Genomic DNA, 17,635 nt, shown 5'->3' with positions numbered 1-17,635 from the left:
GTGTGAACAGAATGAAATACGCCGCTTTTTTCACGCTCAGTTTCATGTAAAAGATTAAAGGCCAAGTACTACCTAATTCAAATACTGCCTAATTCATTTGAATTAGGTAGTACTTGGCCTTTAGTCTTTTACATGAAACTGAGCGTGGAAAAGCGGCGTATTTCATTGTGTTTCTGCCTTTAGAGCTTTTTGCCTGGTTAACCCTTTTTATGAGGATTTATTTGACGTATACGTAATGGAATTGACATTTGAAATCAAGTGGATTTATTAAATCCGGTTATTTTTAAACGGTTATTTAAAAACTGAATATCGTAAACATCTTTAAAAAAATGAAACAAAAGCAATTTATATTCGTTTATAATTTGATTTTATTTTGTTAATAACTTAAATATGTTGTTATTGTTTTTTTAATTACTTTTTTATTACGGCTTTTATTTTTCTCCTTGTTTTTTTACTTTCTCTTTTTTTGTAAGGATCATTTGATCGATCAGTGATTTCTAAGCAAAGTGAAATATAACATTATAAATTTATAATTAAGCAATTTAACATTTCATTACTTTTTTTAATTTGCATTGTTTTTATGTTTACAGGTTGTCTGTTTAATTATTGGTAAATATAACTGTTAAAAAATTGAAAAAGAAAAACATTATATGCTTCCATATGTTGTTGATGTTGTTTTATTGTTTTGTATATTTTTTGTAAAAAACTAAAACTAAAAAATACGAATTAAAAACTAAATATTGCATTCAAATAATAAATACACTGGGTTGGGGGTGGTGAAGGAAATGCTTAAAATAATTTTCTTTTTACAACTAAAAACGCCAATGTATAAATCAAAGTAAAATTTGTCAAAAATACTTTAAATTAATAATCTAATATAGGATACATATGCGTTTATATGTAAGTATGGGTTTAAACTTAACTAAACAAAAAATAATAGTAATTAACATTTGTTTTCAGATCATTTCAAGTCTTAAATATTAATACAATGAAAACCTATCATTTAAGATGTACATATGTAGATAGTTTGGTTGTTGCTATGTGGATGGTATGCTTCGCTTGAGAATCAAAATAATGGTGAATGTAGCGCAATTTTATGATTCTTGTCACCATTCCTACCACACCATTTTCACTACATACTTTCGACGCAAATATCAACAGTTAAATAGACATTTATGTATGTAAGTTTGTTTAAGGGAGTTTTGATGATCCTTGCATGTTTTTTGGTTTCTTTTTTTTAGTTTCCTTATCTAATGAGAGAGAGGTTTTTGTTGTTATCAAAGACTTTGTTGTTTGTATGTGTTTCGTCTTGTTTTCCAGTCTACAATTTCTGAAAAACCATTTTTTTGCAATGTTAAAAATTTTTCTTAATTCTGTTAATTTTGAATACTTGAAATTCGCCCACTATATAATGAGTGAGATGAGAATCCTACATATATGACTCCTATGTGTGTAGAAATTATTCAATATCATGGAAACGTAGAATGGCACGTCCTGGTATCTCAGAGCTGCACAATTTCTGTATAACTTCAGCTGCCTGTTCACAGGGGAATACTGAATGTGGTGGGGGTTCGATTTTCTTATCGGCAACCATTTTCACCAATTCTTTCAGTTGTTCCACGGAGCCACTGTTAATGGCAATAATTTCCTGTTGATACTCGACAGAGAGGCGTGCAAACTTGGGCATAAGCTTTTCAGCAACTTCATCACTGATCAAGACAACACCACCCTTGCCAAGGCAATGCATTGAACGATGTAGAGAACGTGAGGTTGTGCCAAAATCAATGACAACATCAACATTGCCACCACAAACATCTTTTGTGCGTTCAATTAGTTGGGGTTCATATAGACATTCGTTCCATTGGACAACACTGACACTGGAAAGAGAAAAAGAGATAAATAAAATTAGTTGCAAGATAGATGAATGTTTTAAAAAATCACGGACTAAAGGTAGAAACACAAGACCTTTGTTGCTTGCTTCACGCTCAATTTCAAGTAAATGAATAAGGACCAGGTACTACCTAATTCAAATGCGATTTTGTATTTATTTATTCCTTTATTCAGGCTTGGATAAGCATGAATTTCTCATTGTGTTCTCACCTTAATGGTTAAAATACACTGAACTTTGTTGCTTGCTTCACGCTCAATTTCATAAAGGCCAAGTACTACCTAATTAAAATGCGATCTTGCATTTCTTTATTCTTATACATAAATTGAGGCTTGGTTAAGCGTGAATTTCTCATTCTGTTCGCACATTAAGGCTGTTTTTACAGAATTTTCCAACAATTGGAGAGAAATGATCAATTCTATTCTTGAGTGAATTGACGAAGCAAAGTCGGTATAAAACGTATCATTGGAGGATAATCATTTGAAGCCGAAAGATGACTAACCCGAGAATTACATTCTGCCTTTGTATCTAAGCCTTAAGGGACACTTCTTTAATCTTTTACCTCAAAAAACTTAAACACCATACATATTAGAACTTTTTGCAGGGTTATCCTTCATTATGATTATTTATTTGATGTATACGCAATGGAATTGTCATTTGAAATCTCCACATAAAGCCGAAAACACATCCAACGTTTATGTTGTGCATCATTTCTGGTAGAAGAGTTAAGAAAAATTCATTGTTTGCAAACTGCAATTTGTCTTTTATAATTTTATCTAAAGCTGAAATACATCAAACGTTTGAGTGAAGCTTTGCCGAAAACACATCCAACGTTTCAGTAAAGTTAGGCGTAATTTCAAATAAATCCTCATAGAGGAGCTTAACTCGGCAAAAAGTCTTAATGTAAACCAGCCGTTAGCCTTAACAGATTTGTTTATAAGGAAAAATTCCTTTGAGAAATAATTTTGGTAAGATTTTTTGCTAATTTGATGCCAATAATCGCGAACTTCTATTACAGCCTTGAGGCCGCTGCACATACGGCGCGTTGGGCGTTGCGTTACAACAATCACATGAAAACTTCAAGAACAAACTTGGCATCACTTACACATTTTTCATGTGGTTGTTGTTTTCAACGCGCAACGCGTCGCACAACTGACCGTATGTATTTGGTCCATTAAAGCTGAAAACACATCCAGCGTTTGAGTAAAGTTGTGTGTCATTTCTAGTAGAAGAATGAAGAAAAATTGAAACTTGGCAGCACTTTGTCTTTTATTCATCTACCAGAAATGACACAAAACTTTACTCAAACGTTGGATGTGTTTAGGGCATATGGTAGAAATACATGGAGTTTTCTTGCTTGCGTGGCTTAATTTCTGGTAGATGAATAAAGAACAGCTGAGACGAAATCGAAATAGGTTGCTTTTTTCATTTATTCTTTTACTACAGCTAAGCAAAGAAAGCAAGGAAGGAGCTGATTGAGTTTCGGCCCTTAAGGCCTGGGTACATAAGAAACCTCGACAGCTTACCTTGCTTGCGTTAAAAGAATAAATAAAAAAGAAAAGGGCAACCTAGTTAGAAATAGGCTCGGCCTTCTTTATAAATTTATTTCTGTTATGTCAGAAATGAAGCAGAGAAGCAAGGCAAGCAGGCGAGGCAGCTTATGTACTCACCCCTTTAAAGGCCTGCGTACATAAGCTGCTCTGCCTGCTTCATTTTTTACATAATAAAAATAAAAGAATAAAGAAGGCCGAGGAAATTTCGAACTGGGTTGCCCTTTTCTTTTTTATTCTTTTATCAGAAGTAAGCAAGGTAAGCAGGCAAGGCAGCTTATGCACCCAGGCTTTTAATCGTTTTTTTTTCGTCCCAAAATGTATACATTTGTCGTTTGGTTTTATTTTTCAATACTTACTTTTCAATTTCGGTAGCCAAACGGAAGCCCTCATCACGTAAACTGGCCACTGTTATATTAATATGTTTGTCTGCTCCAGTTGAGGCATAATAATATGATGCGATACGTACAGCCCACAAAGCCAAACCACCTGTACCGACAATCAATAGCCTACACTTTTTATTCGCATCTTCGGGTGTACGTTTCTTTAACAATTCCCTGACAACTTCTTCCGCCTTCAATACAGCATTCATGGCTAGTAGAGCACCTGTGGGCAACATGGCACCCACACAAAGTGGCAAACTATCTGGTATGGGTACAACATATTTTAAATCAGGAACAACCAATAGTTCGGCATAACCAGCTGGTGCTTCATCAAATGGATAGACGATGACACGTTGACCAATGTGAAGACCACAATTATTTGTATCATTTATACCACTGCCCAATGACTCAATGACGCCAGCAACTTCAAAACCTGGGAAAAAGGAACCTTCCCGAATGCCGGCATGAGCCGGTGATGTTTGTGCTGCTGGTGGTGGGGGGCAATAATCACTTAAATCGGAGGATACAGATGACATGCTAGTTATTGATGCTGAACGATCACGTCGACGATAACAGGCACCGGCACATACGATTTTGATGCGTGCACCCATTGGCGGTGTATCTTCAATGGGTACAAAGAAATTGAAAACACAATTTCTAACCTGTGGACCAGGTGATTCAATTGACACTTGACGGCATAGTTTGTTCATGTTGTATGATGTGTTGCTATCGCTGGGTGATGAAGATATGGGACTATCGATACCCGAGTAGTTTACGTTTGCTGTGGCCAAAGGAGCTGTAGCTCTGTAAGAGGAAAAACAAGAAAGGTGAATTCAGTAAGTTTCCATTTTTTCATATAAAATATATGTTTATGAATGTACATAAATAAATAAAAATATAAATATAATAATAATAAAACATAAAAGCTTGTTTCAGAACCTGCAAGAAGATACTATTTTTTACCACGATAAAAATTTTTCCTTTATGTTATCGAAAAAAATGGTAAAAATTAGTTGATTCTTGCAGTTCTGGAACAGACCAAAAATGGGAATAAAGGAAGTTGGACACGAATCCATAGCCTCTCACAGTCAACAGCCAGAGGCAATGATGACCGATCAACGGCGGTATATCCCTGTTAAAATCATCAACGGGGGCAATTCATTATTCTGAAAGAATAAAGATAGATTCGATCTATTTTGCCCTTGCTTTTTTATTCTTTTATCAGAAATGGCGCCCAAGTTTAAGGTAGAAACACAATGGATTTTTTTGCTTGCGTGGCTTCATTTCGGGTAAAATAATAAAGAATGGCCAAGACGAATTTTAATTAGGTTGCTTTTTTCATTTATTCTTTTACATTAGCAAAGCAAGCAACAGGCTGATTGTGTTTCTACCTTTACTCAATCAGCTCGTTTCTTGGTTTTGCGTCATTTCAAGTAAAAGAATAATTACAAAGGGCAACCTAGTTCGTTCTTTTACCAGAAATAAAGCAATCCATTGAGTTTTGGCATTTAAGGTGAGAACACAATGATAAATTCATGCTTACCCAAGCCTAAATTTGTGTAAAAGAATAAAGAAATGCAGGATCGCATTTTAATCAGGTAGTATCTGGCCTTTATTCATTTACATGATTATTGAGCGTGAAGCAAGCAACAAAAGTCATTGTATTTCTACCTTTACAGCTGCTGATTTAAGCGAGAATTCCATGTGTGTGCCGAGCCTTACCCTGCGTTTACACATGACAGGACAGTTGAGTACATGTATTGATTGTCAAAAACCCAAAACTTGCCTGTGTGACGTAGGCGTCCAGACAAATGCAAATACAGTTGTAAAATTATGAATGAAAATAGTCGATTTCTTTTTGTTTTTGCTCTTTTATTTTCAACCAATTTCAATTATTATCTCACTTATTTTTACAAAAATATCAAAAATATGTAACCCGACTGTCTGTGAAAAATTATGGACAGTTGGGAGACAGCCGAAAGCTGGTGTAAACGCCTAGTTAAGGAATACTAAGTTTACATTTACGAAATCCACTCGATTTCAATTGTCAATTCCTTTGCGTATATATCAAATGAAATCTCATCTGCAATCCATTGGATTTCATTTGACGTTTAATCAATGGAATCAACAGTTGAAATCGAGTGGATTTCGTAAATGTAAAGTTAGTAGAAGCCTTATTTATAATGGCCCTTAAGGCCTGCGTACATAAGCTGCCTTGCCTGCTTACCTTGCTTACTTCTAAAAAGAATAAAAAAGAAAAGGACAACCCAGTTCGAAATTTGCTCGGCCCTCTTTATTCTTTTTTTTATTATGTCAGAAATGAAGCAGGTAAGCAAGGCAACCAGGCAAAGCAGCTTATGTACCCAGGCCTTTAGACAAGTTTTTTGGGAAGAATACGTCATTTATTTACCAGATATTCAATGGATGGCAACACAAATGAGGCGCGTTACTAAAATCTGTTTGGTGTAAATCCTTTTTTAAAGAATATATTTTTTCCGTAAGTTATTTCTGGATGTATTCGAAATGCTGCGTAATATACGCCATTATCATTCATGTGCGTCCTTCAATTCATGTTCCTATTTTTCTCAAACTGATTTCTTTATCTCACTTTTACTTTCATTTTCTTCAGAGTAACCTTCTCTATGTATTGTTTACCCTATGACACAAAAGAATGTTAAATAAAAATACTCCAGTTTACTACAAAAATTAAACAAATATTTAAATTAGATAAGAGCTATTTTCAAGATGCTACTCGAAAAAAGAATACTTAATTTGTTTATCATCATAATATAATAAAATTTGTTATCACGTTCCATATTTATGGCATATCATATAAGGTGGGCATGGTGTCTAGAATGTTTTGTTTTTATTTTTTTTCTTTTTGTTGATAATTCCATTTAGATATTCACAACAAGTGTTTTCCTTATTGTGACACTTAAGTAGTACTTTATAGGTACTTCCTTTATCTGTTACAATTTCAAATTATTTATTCTTAGAGAAAAATATCACTTGTTTATTTATTAGTATTGTCCATAAACAGAATGAGAAATAAGAGTAAACAATTGACGTCATCTGTGCTTTCAGCGGCACGTTGCTGATACAAGACAATCGTCTGTTGTTGTTTACTTAAACTTTGCGCATGCGCAATCAATTAATCCACCATATGTGAGTTGTTTATCCGAACATGAATTCTATTAGTTTCATCAAAACAACAATAATAATGGGAAACAAAAAACGTCTGTTTCTGTCAAGAATTTTTAATTTTTTATAGAATAAAATTGCCCGGCAGCAGTAACAATTGATTGTTTTGTCTGTTACCTAGCAGAATTTGCTAATGCAATCCATATTTATAAGCAATTGAATAAAGAAACAAAAGCAGCAAAAAATAACAATCTTTTGAATTATAAATAGACAGCGGAATTTTATGCAACCCCTATTTTTGGTCCGATTCATGTCAAATTTTGGGACTGGGCATATTTTTGGCTTCTGATTACATTGCAATCGAAACATATGACATATGCAAAATTATGCAAAATGCATAAATTTTTGCATATGCAAAATTTATGCATTTTACATATTTTCTTATGCAACAAATTTTTCAATAATAGGTACAAAAATGTCTATGTGCACAATTTTTCTGTTTAAAATTCTCTTCAGACAAGTCAATAAAATAGAGAAATGTATAACCACAGCCACAACCTTCAAAATACCGAAAATCGGGAGGTATCGTTCTATGGGGGCTATATGAAGGCCTGAACTTAAGCCGACAAATTTTAGGTGGAAAGTTGTATACCCCCAACGAAGACTTAATACGGAATTTCAGCCTTTTTGGAGTGATATTGAGGGCACATCCTTCAATATACCAGAAATCGGGAGGTACCGTTCTATGGGGGCTATATGAAGACGTGGACCAATACCGATAAATTTCAGTTGGAAAGTTTTATACCCCCAGCGAAGACTTAAGACCGAATTTCAGCCATTTCGGGTGGATATTGAGGGCACATCCTTCAAAATACCAGAAATCCTGAGGTACCGTTCTATGCGGGCTATATGAAGACGTGGACCTATACCGAAAAAAATCTGAGAGAAAGTTTAATACTGCAAATGAAGACTAAGTACTAAATTTCAGCCATTTCGGTGTAATATTAAGACCACAACCTTCAAAATTCCGAAAATCGGGAGGTACCGTTCTATGGGGGCTATATGAAGGCGTGGACCTATACCGACAAATTTCAAGTGGAAAGTTTTATACCCACAACGAAGACTAAATATCAATTTTCAGTCATTTCGGTGGGATATTAAGGCTACAATTTTCAAAATACGGAATATCGGTAGGTACCGTTCTATGGGGGCTATATGAAGACGTGGACCTATACCGAGAAATTTCTGGTGGGAAGTTTTATACCCCCAACGAAACCCAAATACCAAATTTTAGTCATTTCGGTGGGATATTGAGGCCACAACCTTCAAAATACCGAAAATCGGGAGGTCCCATTCTATGGGGGCTATATGAAGACGTGGACCTATGCCGACAAATTTCAGGTGGAGTGTTTTATACCCCCAACGAAGACTAAATACCAATTTTCAGTCATTTCGGTGGGATATTGAAGCTACAACTTTCAAAATACCGAATATCGGTAGGTACCGTTCTATGGGGCCTATATGAAGACGTGGACCTATGCGGACAGATTTCAGTTGTATAGTTTCATACCCCTAACGAAGACTTAATACCAAATTTCAGCCATTTTGGTAGGATATTTAGACCACAAATCCTTGAATATATTTGTGCATATGGTTTTGCATATGCTCTTTTTATGCAGATATGTACAAATATGTCAAAATATGCACGATATGCAGAATATGCAAAATATGCAAAAATTTCTGGGCCTAATTCGTTTTATTTTGTAATAAAACGAGTTTCTGTCTAATCAGATTTTCTCTACGACCATCCTAACCATTTATGCATTTGCATAGGATTCCGCAGTCTAATTATAAATAACAATTATAATAAAATGAAAGTCATTTTAGAAATCTTAACACACTTTGTTTTATCTCCATGTGAAATTCTGTCATAAATACCCAGTGATTGAATTATTTAATGACTTCAATTAATTAATAATAAATTTGTCTATTTTCTGAAGTCATGAACTTTGTCTCATTAATTATTATGATATTCAAAGGGTTTACATATATCGTAGTTGTCTATAAAATCCAAATAAATTAACCTTCACTTTTTATCTAATCTCGGCGGACAGGGCATTTCGATATCGTTTTCATGTAATTGTTTAGACATAGATTAACATTATAAATTAATAAAAAAAATAAGAAATTATTTAATAGTATCAAACTAATTTAAGCAATAGGTATCTATGGAGCTTTATTAGATAACGCTTAAGCGCTCAGCACATACGGTCGATTTAGTGACACTTTGTGACACGTGTTGTCGCAAAAAAGTTAAATTATGTTTAACTTTAATGCGCCAGTAGTATTGTTGTTTTTTCAAAAAACTTGGCATCACTTACACTTTTTTCATGTGGTTGTTGTAACGCGACACTCAACGCACCGTATGTGCCGAGGTCTTTATTCTTTTGTCCTGATGGAACAATTCGTCGATGCATCTACATTTATTATTGCGTAATGTCAACAACAGTAAAAATTTCAAACCTGTTTTTGACAGAATACGCCATAATAAAAAAATTTTAATCAGCTGTTAGCTGTGGCCTATCTATACATTATTGTACCATGTACCAAGGCCTTTATTATTGAATTACTCAGTACAAATGTAAAAATATGTACATATGTATAATTCAATAATATTACTTTATGAGTTGTGTTGTAATAAATGACAAATAAGAAAACAATAATTTTGTACGCTGTATCAGATAAATGCTTGCAAATTGCATTTGATTCGATATCCCCACGTGTAAATCTCAGAAAATTGCATTGTTCTTTTTTTGTTGTTTCGTAATTTGTATACACTATAATAACATTTGGCATTACAATTAGTTTCACTTTCACCACTTGCTAACAAATGACGGCATATTCCAATGTAGCAGTTATTGTAATTAGCTCGACTCTTTATGAGGCTAAGGTTAATTACATTAAAAAGGTACTACGTATTTATTTAGATGCACATAAACTCGCAAGCCAGATGTGTATATTATAAAAAATAAAAAAAAATAAGCTCTGTTCCTTTACGTGCAAGAATCTTCAAGTTTTACCACTTTTTACTCGAAAAGCGTTCCTTTACTTCTGACACCATACAATTTATATGGGAAATGTTTACAACTTTTACTACTTTTGCCGGTTTTACCATTTTCAAAAGTAAAGGAATATACCAATAGTATCAAAATTAGATAAAGACCGAGGTGTAGAATTTGTTTATAAACCCATATATGAACGTTTACGTTATAGTTCGTTTATATTATACTAAATTTAGTAAATCTACTGGATTTAAATTGTCAATATTATTGCATACAATTATTACAAACGTATCCATTGCTTCCAATGAGCATCACATCCAAAAGCAGACATGCATACTCGTATAAGCAGCATGACACTTTTACTTAAGACATTTTTGGTAAAAGAATAAATATTTCCATAGTCCAATTGGGACAATAGATAGGTACACCACAAGGTTCATTTAGCAAGGTCACCCAGAAAGTTGGGCGTCATTTCTGATTAAAAAATAAAGAGAAATTCTAACTATGTTGCCCTTTTTATTTTATTCTTTTATCAGAAATGACGCCCAACTAAAGCCCTAAACACATCCAACGTTTCAGTTAAGTTTTGTTTCATTTCTGGTAGATGAATCAAAGACAAGTGCAGTTTCAATTTTTCTTTATTCTTCTACCAGAAATGGCTCAAAACTTTACTCAATCGTTGGATGTGTTTAGGGATTCAGTTTTCCTTTAATGTCAATAGTTTTTGCAGCGAGGAATGCACCAAAAAGAACCAAACTACGAAATATTATTGGAAGAATACAAATTAAGAAGTTGGACAAGAATATTTTTGATTGAACTAAAATATATGTATTATTTTTCAAAAGAAAAATATATTTTGACAGCAAAATAAGACATCAGCTGGGCTTACAGGGTCACCTTGTAATTGCATCATGGTACACCAACGAGCATGGTGTAAGAAGTAAGGTGTTTGCATGAATTACAACAACTAACAATATTACAATAACTACATGGTTTAATGGGAATTAAATGTCAATGGCAACATTTGAATACTAGGGTCTTTCCAAAATAGTTCAGAAACATTTACAGAAAATAAATGAAAATATTTAAAATTTAATTTTAATTGACATTGAAATTACTCTATACATAAAGTGATACATTCTACACTTCAAATATTTATTATGCGGCACTGAATAGAACAGATTGGAAGTCTATTTATTAAATATTGGAATATCCTAGATCCTAATATATTCTGACAATTCAGTTTATAAAAAAACCGTATGATTGTCACTTACACCTTATATTATTACACCATGCCATCGAGAACAAGGCATATTTATAGAAGGTAGAAGTGACAATCAGCTGTATTCTTACTTTTTTGTAAATTTAGTTTTCAAAATGTAATAGGGTTTACTCATGAAATTTGAAATTTGCTACCATAAAATACTGCTTTTCATCCTAAACGTGTAATAAAAATGCCCTACGACAGTTCTGAAAAATTTTTGAACGACCCTATTATTCAATATTTTCTTTGACAATTAATTTTCAATAAAAACAATGTTGTTTTTGTAAAGACCCGGCACATACGGCGCGTTGAGCGTTGCGTTACAACAACCACATGAAAACTTCAAGAACAAACTTGGCATCACTTACACATTTTTCATGTGGTTGTTGTTTTTAACGCGTGACGCGACTCACAACGGATCGTATGTGCCGGGGCCATAAAACTGTTAGTTAGTTGTTGTAATTCATGCACATACTTATATAAATTTGCCTTCATTGAGAACAGCTGATAATGGGTACTTTACACGGTATCTTTTTTACATATGAGTTGTCACTTTGCATATACATTTAATATGGGAGCAGTGACAACTCATATGTAAAAAACATATCGTGTAAAGTACCCATAAGGAGTCTAGAGCCCAATTTACATACATCAAACAGGTTTTATAAAACATGCGTTTTTTAAATTATCAATCCCATCGAATATCTTTCAAATAAATGACGAATTTGGCCCAAATACTGATTTTATGTTGAAGTGTAAATTAGGTTTAGCTGTTAAAATAAATTATTCTGATTTTGAACCATTGGTAAAATACCAATTACTATAGTACTATGATTCCATTGCATGATCCTCCCAGGTTATCCCTAGGTAACTAGTATTTTCTGCAAATTTATCAATTTAACGTACATTTAGACAATGCTGGATTTAGAAAATTCAGTGGATTAAAGTTGCAATTTTTATACCCCGGTTACACTTAACCGGATTAAAACGCCTGATATGCCTTATTTAGACTATGCTGGATAGCATAGCATATCCAGTGGATTTAAGTTGTCATTTTCATACAACATATGTCAAATAAAACCAGATAATTGCTAAATCCAGCGTAGTCTAAATGAACTTTTAGACTATGAACTAATACTATGATTTAAACTGTCAATCCCATACAATATACGTCAAACAAAATCCAGTGGATTTAGAACTACGATTTATTTGACGTATATACTATGGCATTGACATTAGAAATCGTGTGGATTTATAAGTATAAACGTACTATAACCCAGTGGGTTTGGATTTCAAATGTCAATTCCATAGCGCAAACGTCAAATAAATCCTCTCGAAGTGGGTTAACCCGGCAAAAAACTCTAGTGTATATTTCAAATAAATCGAGATATTGCACTTAATAATCGTATAAGTGTATAGGCTAAAGGGAGTTTTAGATCATTGTTCTCACTTCTAATGATATAATCAAAAAATTTCAATATTATTATATCCATATATCAACTAAATAATAAAGCGTTAATATTTCATGCCAAGGTCGGCTGGCATAAAAATTTATTTCACCATGAAAATACAACTACCCCTTTCATGCATTCGATATTTTCTTTACATAAACAAAAAAATCTAGATTTCGAAGTATGTATGTAGGTATGAGTGTATTTTTGTAAAAACACATTTTCAATATTCTAATGGGAATGTAAGGTCACTCATTCATCCATCATTCACTCATTATTGGGAAAGGTCTAGATAACATAAAAGTGCAGCCAGCGAATGAGTATAAAAAAAACACATTTATACATTTAGATATTCTATCATAATTGAGTGGGTAATGCAGCAGCGTTGAGTAGAGTCGACGATATAGTTGATTGTAGCAGAAATAAGTTTCAGTTATAAATTTACGAAAGTAACTATATAGGTTAATTTGTAGATACGAATATATACCTATATGTGTGAATATGCGTGGGTAGCAGATGTATCAAAAAGTCCCGACCTAACACTTTAATTCTTGGTTTTAAGTTTTTAGCACAATATCATCAAGTATAGATGATTTATTCTTCTTTTCAAAATGATGAAGCGGATTTTAATAAAACATGTGATGTGTTTTTTTATTATTGTCTGAAAATTAATTTGCATGGTAAGAATTTTAACATTTTTCGCCACTTTGAGTCTATTAAAAGTTTTTTATGTATTAATCACATTTTAATTTACATTTTTAATGTTAAAAGAAGTGTACGAAAATATGTTAAAAAATAATATTTTTTTAAGAATAAGATAGAAAAACGAGAAAATTAATAAAAATCATTAAAAATGATCTTTGCCCTAACAGGCAAAATTTCAAATAATTTATATTTTCTTTCATCTATCTATTCGTTTCTTTCTTTATAAATGCCACTAATTGAGAAAAAATTATAAAATATACAAAAAAATTACACGTTTTTTAGAATACTTTGCAATGATTTTTATTCTTATTTTATGTAAATGTTTCATAGCTTTCTTATATTTTTTTATTTATAAAACACAAAAACCTACCTTGGTGCAATAAAGTGTTGTGTACAAATTTCAGCCGGCATTTTGTTGCAGACTTTGTTTAAGAAACTTTTTTTAATCAGATGTTAATTTCTTTCATAAATTTTGCAATGCAAAGTTGTTTTACACATAAAATTTGTTTTTAATTTTTATTGCAAATTTTCTTTGTTTGATTCTTGTAAACCGATTATATTGATTTTTGCATAAATCTTTTTGTTTTATTTTTTATATTTCTTAACTTTCTTTGTGATATTAATAGATTTTGGTAAGTATTTTTTATTCACAATTCACTATAGTAACTTGTTTTACTTTTAGATTTAACTTGCTTGGTAGGTAGCTGTAACACAACTAAGCATTTGTGGTTCATAGCTGTGGTCTTTTGTTTTAGTTTTCTCCAAAACAAAACTGGACTCACACACACTAACTGCGGCGTAGCAGACACAAATACTGCCATAGAAAATACTCGATTAAATACGAATACTACAATTATTTTTTTTATTTCTCTTGCTCTGCCACGCAAGCTTAGAGTGAGTATTATTCACAAACACTCACTTAAAATTGAGTGAAAATATAATAACAATTAATCAACTACTCAATCGTTATGCACAACAACAACCTAATCTAGAATGTATGGCATGTGGGGTGTGCGTTTTTTTTTTCAAAACAAAACAAAGTCTAAAACAAACCATGTGTTTTGTTCCAAAAAATAAACATATCTACAATTTTATTGACATACATACATTTTACACACCGACTTAATACACTCATAAAAATAGTGTCGTGTGATACAGGCAATAAATTTGAAAAAAAGATGCAACAGCACACTGTAGGAAGGAGATCTTATAATACCCTTGAATAAGCACAACAATCATTGGCTGTGTATCTGTAATTTATTATTAGTAAGCGGAAATGTATAATTATTTACATGCGTATTTACAGCCTGTTCATGTATGTCGACCGAAAGGTTTCTTGCGCTTCAGAAGTGGAAAAAAATCATTTTCTGTTCATGTAAACACCTTCGAAACGAAAATCTATGCGACCGACAAGCCATACGAAATAACACGTAAACGTACACTTTTCCATTAAATTTGGGTTTATGTATTTCGAAAGGGCTGTCTCTTATAGAAAGAGAATGTCAAAATCACTCACTTGCTTTGTAGCTGCCGAGTAGAACGTAAACTCGCGAATAACACCGAAAATCTTAAAACAAATTGATGCAACACAATCTTGAAACAAAATAAAAATTTTATAGACACGTTTTAATAGGGTTTTCATTCACTATTTTGAAGAAATCAATAAAATAAAATAATTCAAAATACCGACACATTTTATTTTTCAAACAAAACAAATCACACATATTCCAATATTTGTATGTATATGTGGATTTTGTTTTCATTTCTCATTTGGCTCTCATTTATTGAACATAGTTGTACAAATGTACATTCAAATTAGTAGTATTTCGCATAGGATACGTAACGGCAGTCGCACGATAGTTTGCGAAATACATGAACGCATTTTTAGACGGAAGCGAGCGACTGCTTTCCTTTCGTACAGGTTTCCGTGCGACATACATGAACAGGCGGTTAATGCGAAGAAAATTGTATGCATCGTTTTTACAATAAGGAAGAAATAATAGTGACTGCCGGGTATATTAGGGTGTGTCCCCATAAAAACGAATACAAAAAATTAAACAGGTGATTGAATATGCACGATTATGAGACAAATACGTCATTTATTTGACAGATAATCAGTGGAATTAACAAATTAAACTAATTTAAATTTTTTGGGACAACGCGTGTCACAAAGTGTCACTAAACGGACCCTATGGGCGGAGGCCTTAACTCGTGGCGTATGAGTTGTGGCAATAAGTATACGCGTCAATGCCTGCTGGAATTGATGTTTAAATGTCAGCCTTTCACATTTAAGAATTGTATTCAATTAAAGATAATTATTTTTATTTATTGCATGCATATCTCATTATACAACTTTATTTAAAATGTGCGGGAACGGAAAAATGGAAAAAATGTAAAAAACTGGAATAAATGTCAAAGTCGGCATACCAGCCAATTAGTTAATATTTTTACTCGCCCAAACATGTAGTGTAAAAAGACGCTTTTGTGTAAAAAAATGTGTAAAAGTGGTAAAATTTGTAAAAACTTTTTAGTTCTGGAACACAATTTCACTGCCATGCCTATCAACGCGACGTACAAAACTTATTCACCTACCTACCACAAAAACGCTTTTTAGACGTCCGTATTACATACTTCAAATTACAAATTTATTGTTTAATACTGAAAATGTGAGCACATTATGCTACTAATGCTAACTAATGAGAAAATAAAGAATTATTTTATCGTTTAGTCATCGTCTGGTTGATTAAAATCAACGTTGTATATCAACGCAAATTTAATTTTTTCGTCTTGTTTACAAATGTTTACATTTTAAATGATTTTTAGTGTAGCAATTCACGGATGCATCTACCTTGTTTCTTGTGCCAGCTTGCAACTTTTTGTATTTTCTAGCAACATGTTGCAAAAAACAGAGCTGTATACGAGGATTTATGCCAGATTTAAAACAAATCCACTCAATAGGAGGATTTATTTTTGTATGAGAAATCTGGTAGATTTTGGCTGGATTTAGCAAATAAAACCTGATAATGTGCTAAATCCGGCTAATGAAGTCATATCTAAATGGGCTATAATAGCTCATTTAGACTAGCCATAAATCCTCAACAGGATTTAATAAATCCAGTACAGATCTCATTGCATTTAGATATACATTTTGGAGGATTTAAATGGCAGTCAGCTGATTTCTGTTCATAGCCCAATTACCAAGGTAGATGCATCAGCCCATCTGATCGAATTTGAAACGTCAAAAGAAGTTGTTGTAAATTGAATTCGTCTCAAAAAACACACGGCAAATTACAAATATATTGTTTAATATTGAAAATGTTAGCACATTATGCCACTAATGCTAACTAATGAGCAAAAAAAAAAATAATTTTATCGTTAAGACATCGTAGATATTAGTCTTGGTTGATTAAAATCAACTTTGTATATCAAATCAAATTTATTTTTGCGCACCGTTTACAAATTTTGACATTTTAAATTATTTTTGTAATAGCAATCTCCGATGCATCTACCTTTTTTCTTGTGCCAGCTTGCAACCTTTTGTATTTTCTAGCAACATGTTGCAAAAAACAGAGTTGTATACGAGGATTTATGCCGGATTTAAAACAAATCCACCCAATACGAGGATTTATTTTTGTATGGGAAATCTGGTAGATTTTGACCGGATTTAGCAAATAAAACCTGATAATGCACTAAATCCGGCTAATGAAGTCATATCTAAATGACCTATAACATTTGTTTCATTCGTAGAAACAAATAATTTGCTTTTATAAAAAATATATTTTATGTTTTGTTTTGCTTTTTGTTTTCGAAATACAAAACACACACACATATGTATATACAAAACATATTATGCGTTCTGTCACAGTTGATTTTTTTTAACTTTAAATAAAATACGCTCGGTAGTATTCATAGTATTCATAAAAATACATGTGTTCTACTTTTGTTCTTAGTGATTAAAATCTCATTATTTTGGTTTAAATTTCTTTGTATTTTAAAACACAATAACATTTTCGACAACACATTTAATCAGGTGGCCTTTTTTCCCGACCTTGTGTTACAGTACGGTTACACTAGAGTTGTTTGCCGGATTAACACACTTCGAGAGGATTTATTTAACGTTTGCGTTATGGAATTGACATTTGAAATCCAAACCCATTGGGTTAATCCGGTTAAGTGTAACCGGGGTATAAG

The 17,635-nt window shown here is 32.6% G+C and overlaps 1 protein-coding gene and 1 long non-coding RNA gene across 9 annotated transcripts in view; one reads left to right on the top strand and one right to left on the bottom strand.

The window, feature by feature from the left end:
- Positions 1-344: 344 nt before the first annotated feature.
- Positions 345-17,635, bottom strand: part of Drat (Death resistor Adh domain containing target) — a 46,637-nt gene continuing 29,346 nt past the window's right edge. For 7 of the 8 annotated variants that reach the window (XM_073991109.1, XM_073991111.1, XM_073991112.1 and 4 more), the window contains 2 exons: positions 3,798-4,625; positions 345-1,877 (listed from right to left, as the gene is read on the bottom strand). In XM_073991109.1, coding sequence (XP_073847210.1) covers positions 1,460-1,877; positions 3,798-4,531 — 1,152 coding nt within the window. In that variant the 5' untranslated portion in view covers positions 4,532-4,625 and the 3' untranslated portion in view covers positions 345-1,459. Of the gene's footprint in view, positions 1,878-3,797; positions 4,626-13,814; positions 14,487-17,635 lie in introns of those variants that run through there. The other variant, XM_073991106.1, reaches the window with a different exon arrangement.
- On the top strand, positions 11,374-13,982 carry LOC141406078 (uncharacterized). Its single transcript, XR_012413311.1, has 3 exons — positions 11,374-11,582; positions 11,738-11,802; positions 11,915-13,982. It is a non-coding gene; the product is annotated as an uncharacterized lncRNA (long non-coding RNA).

This window comes from Musca autumnalis, unplaced genomic scaffold (genome assembly GCF_047663935.1).
Source record: "Musca autumnalis isolate F117 unplaced genomic scaffold, ASM4766393v1 scaffold_5, whole genome shotgun sequence".
NCBI classification, from domain to species: Eukaryota; Metazoa; Arthropoda; class Insecta; order Diptera; family Muscidae; genus Musca; species Musca autumnalis.
The sequence above is the reverse complement of the archived record's forward strand: the minus strand, read 5'-3'. Positions and strand labels throughout refer to the sequence as shown.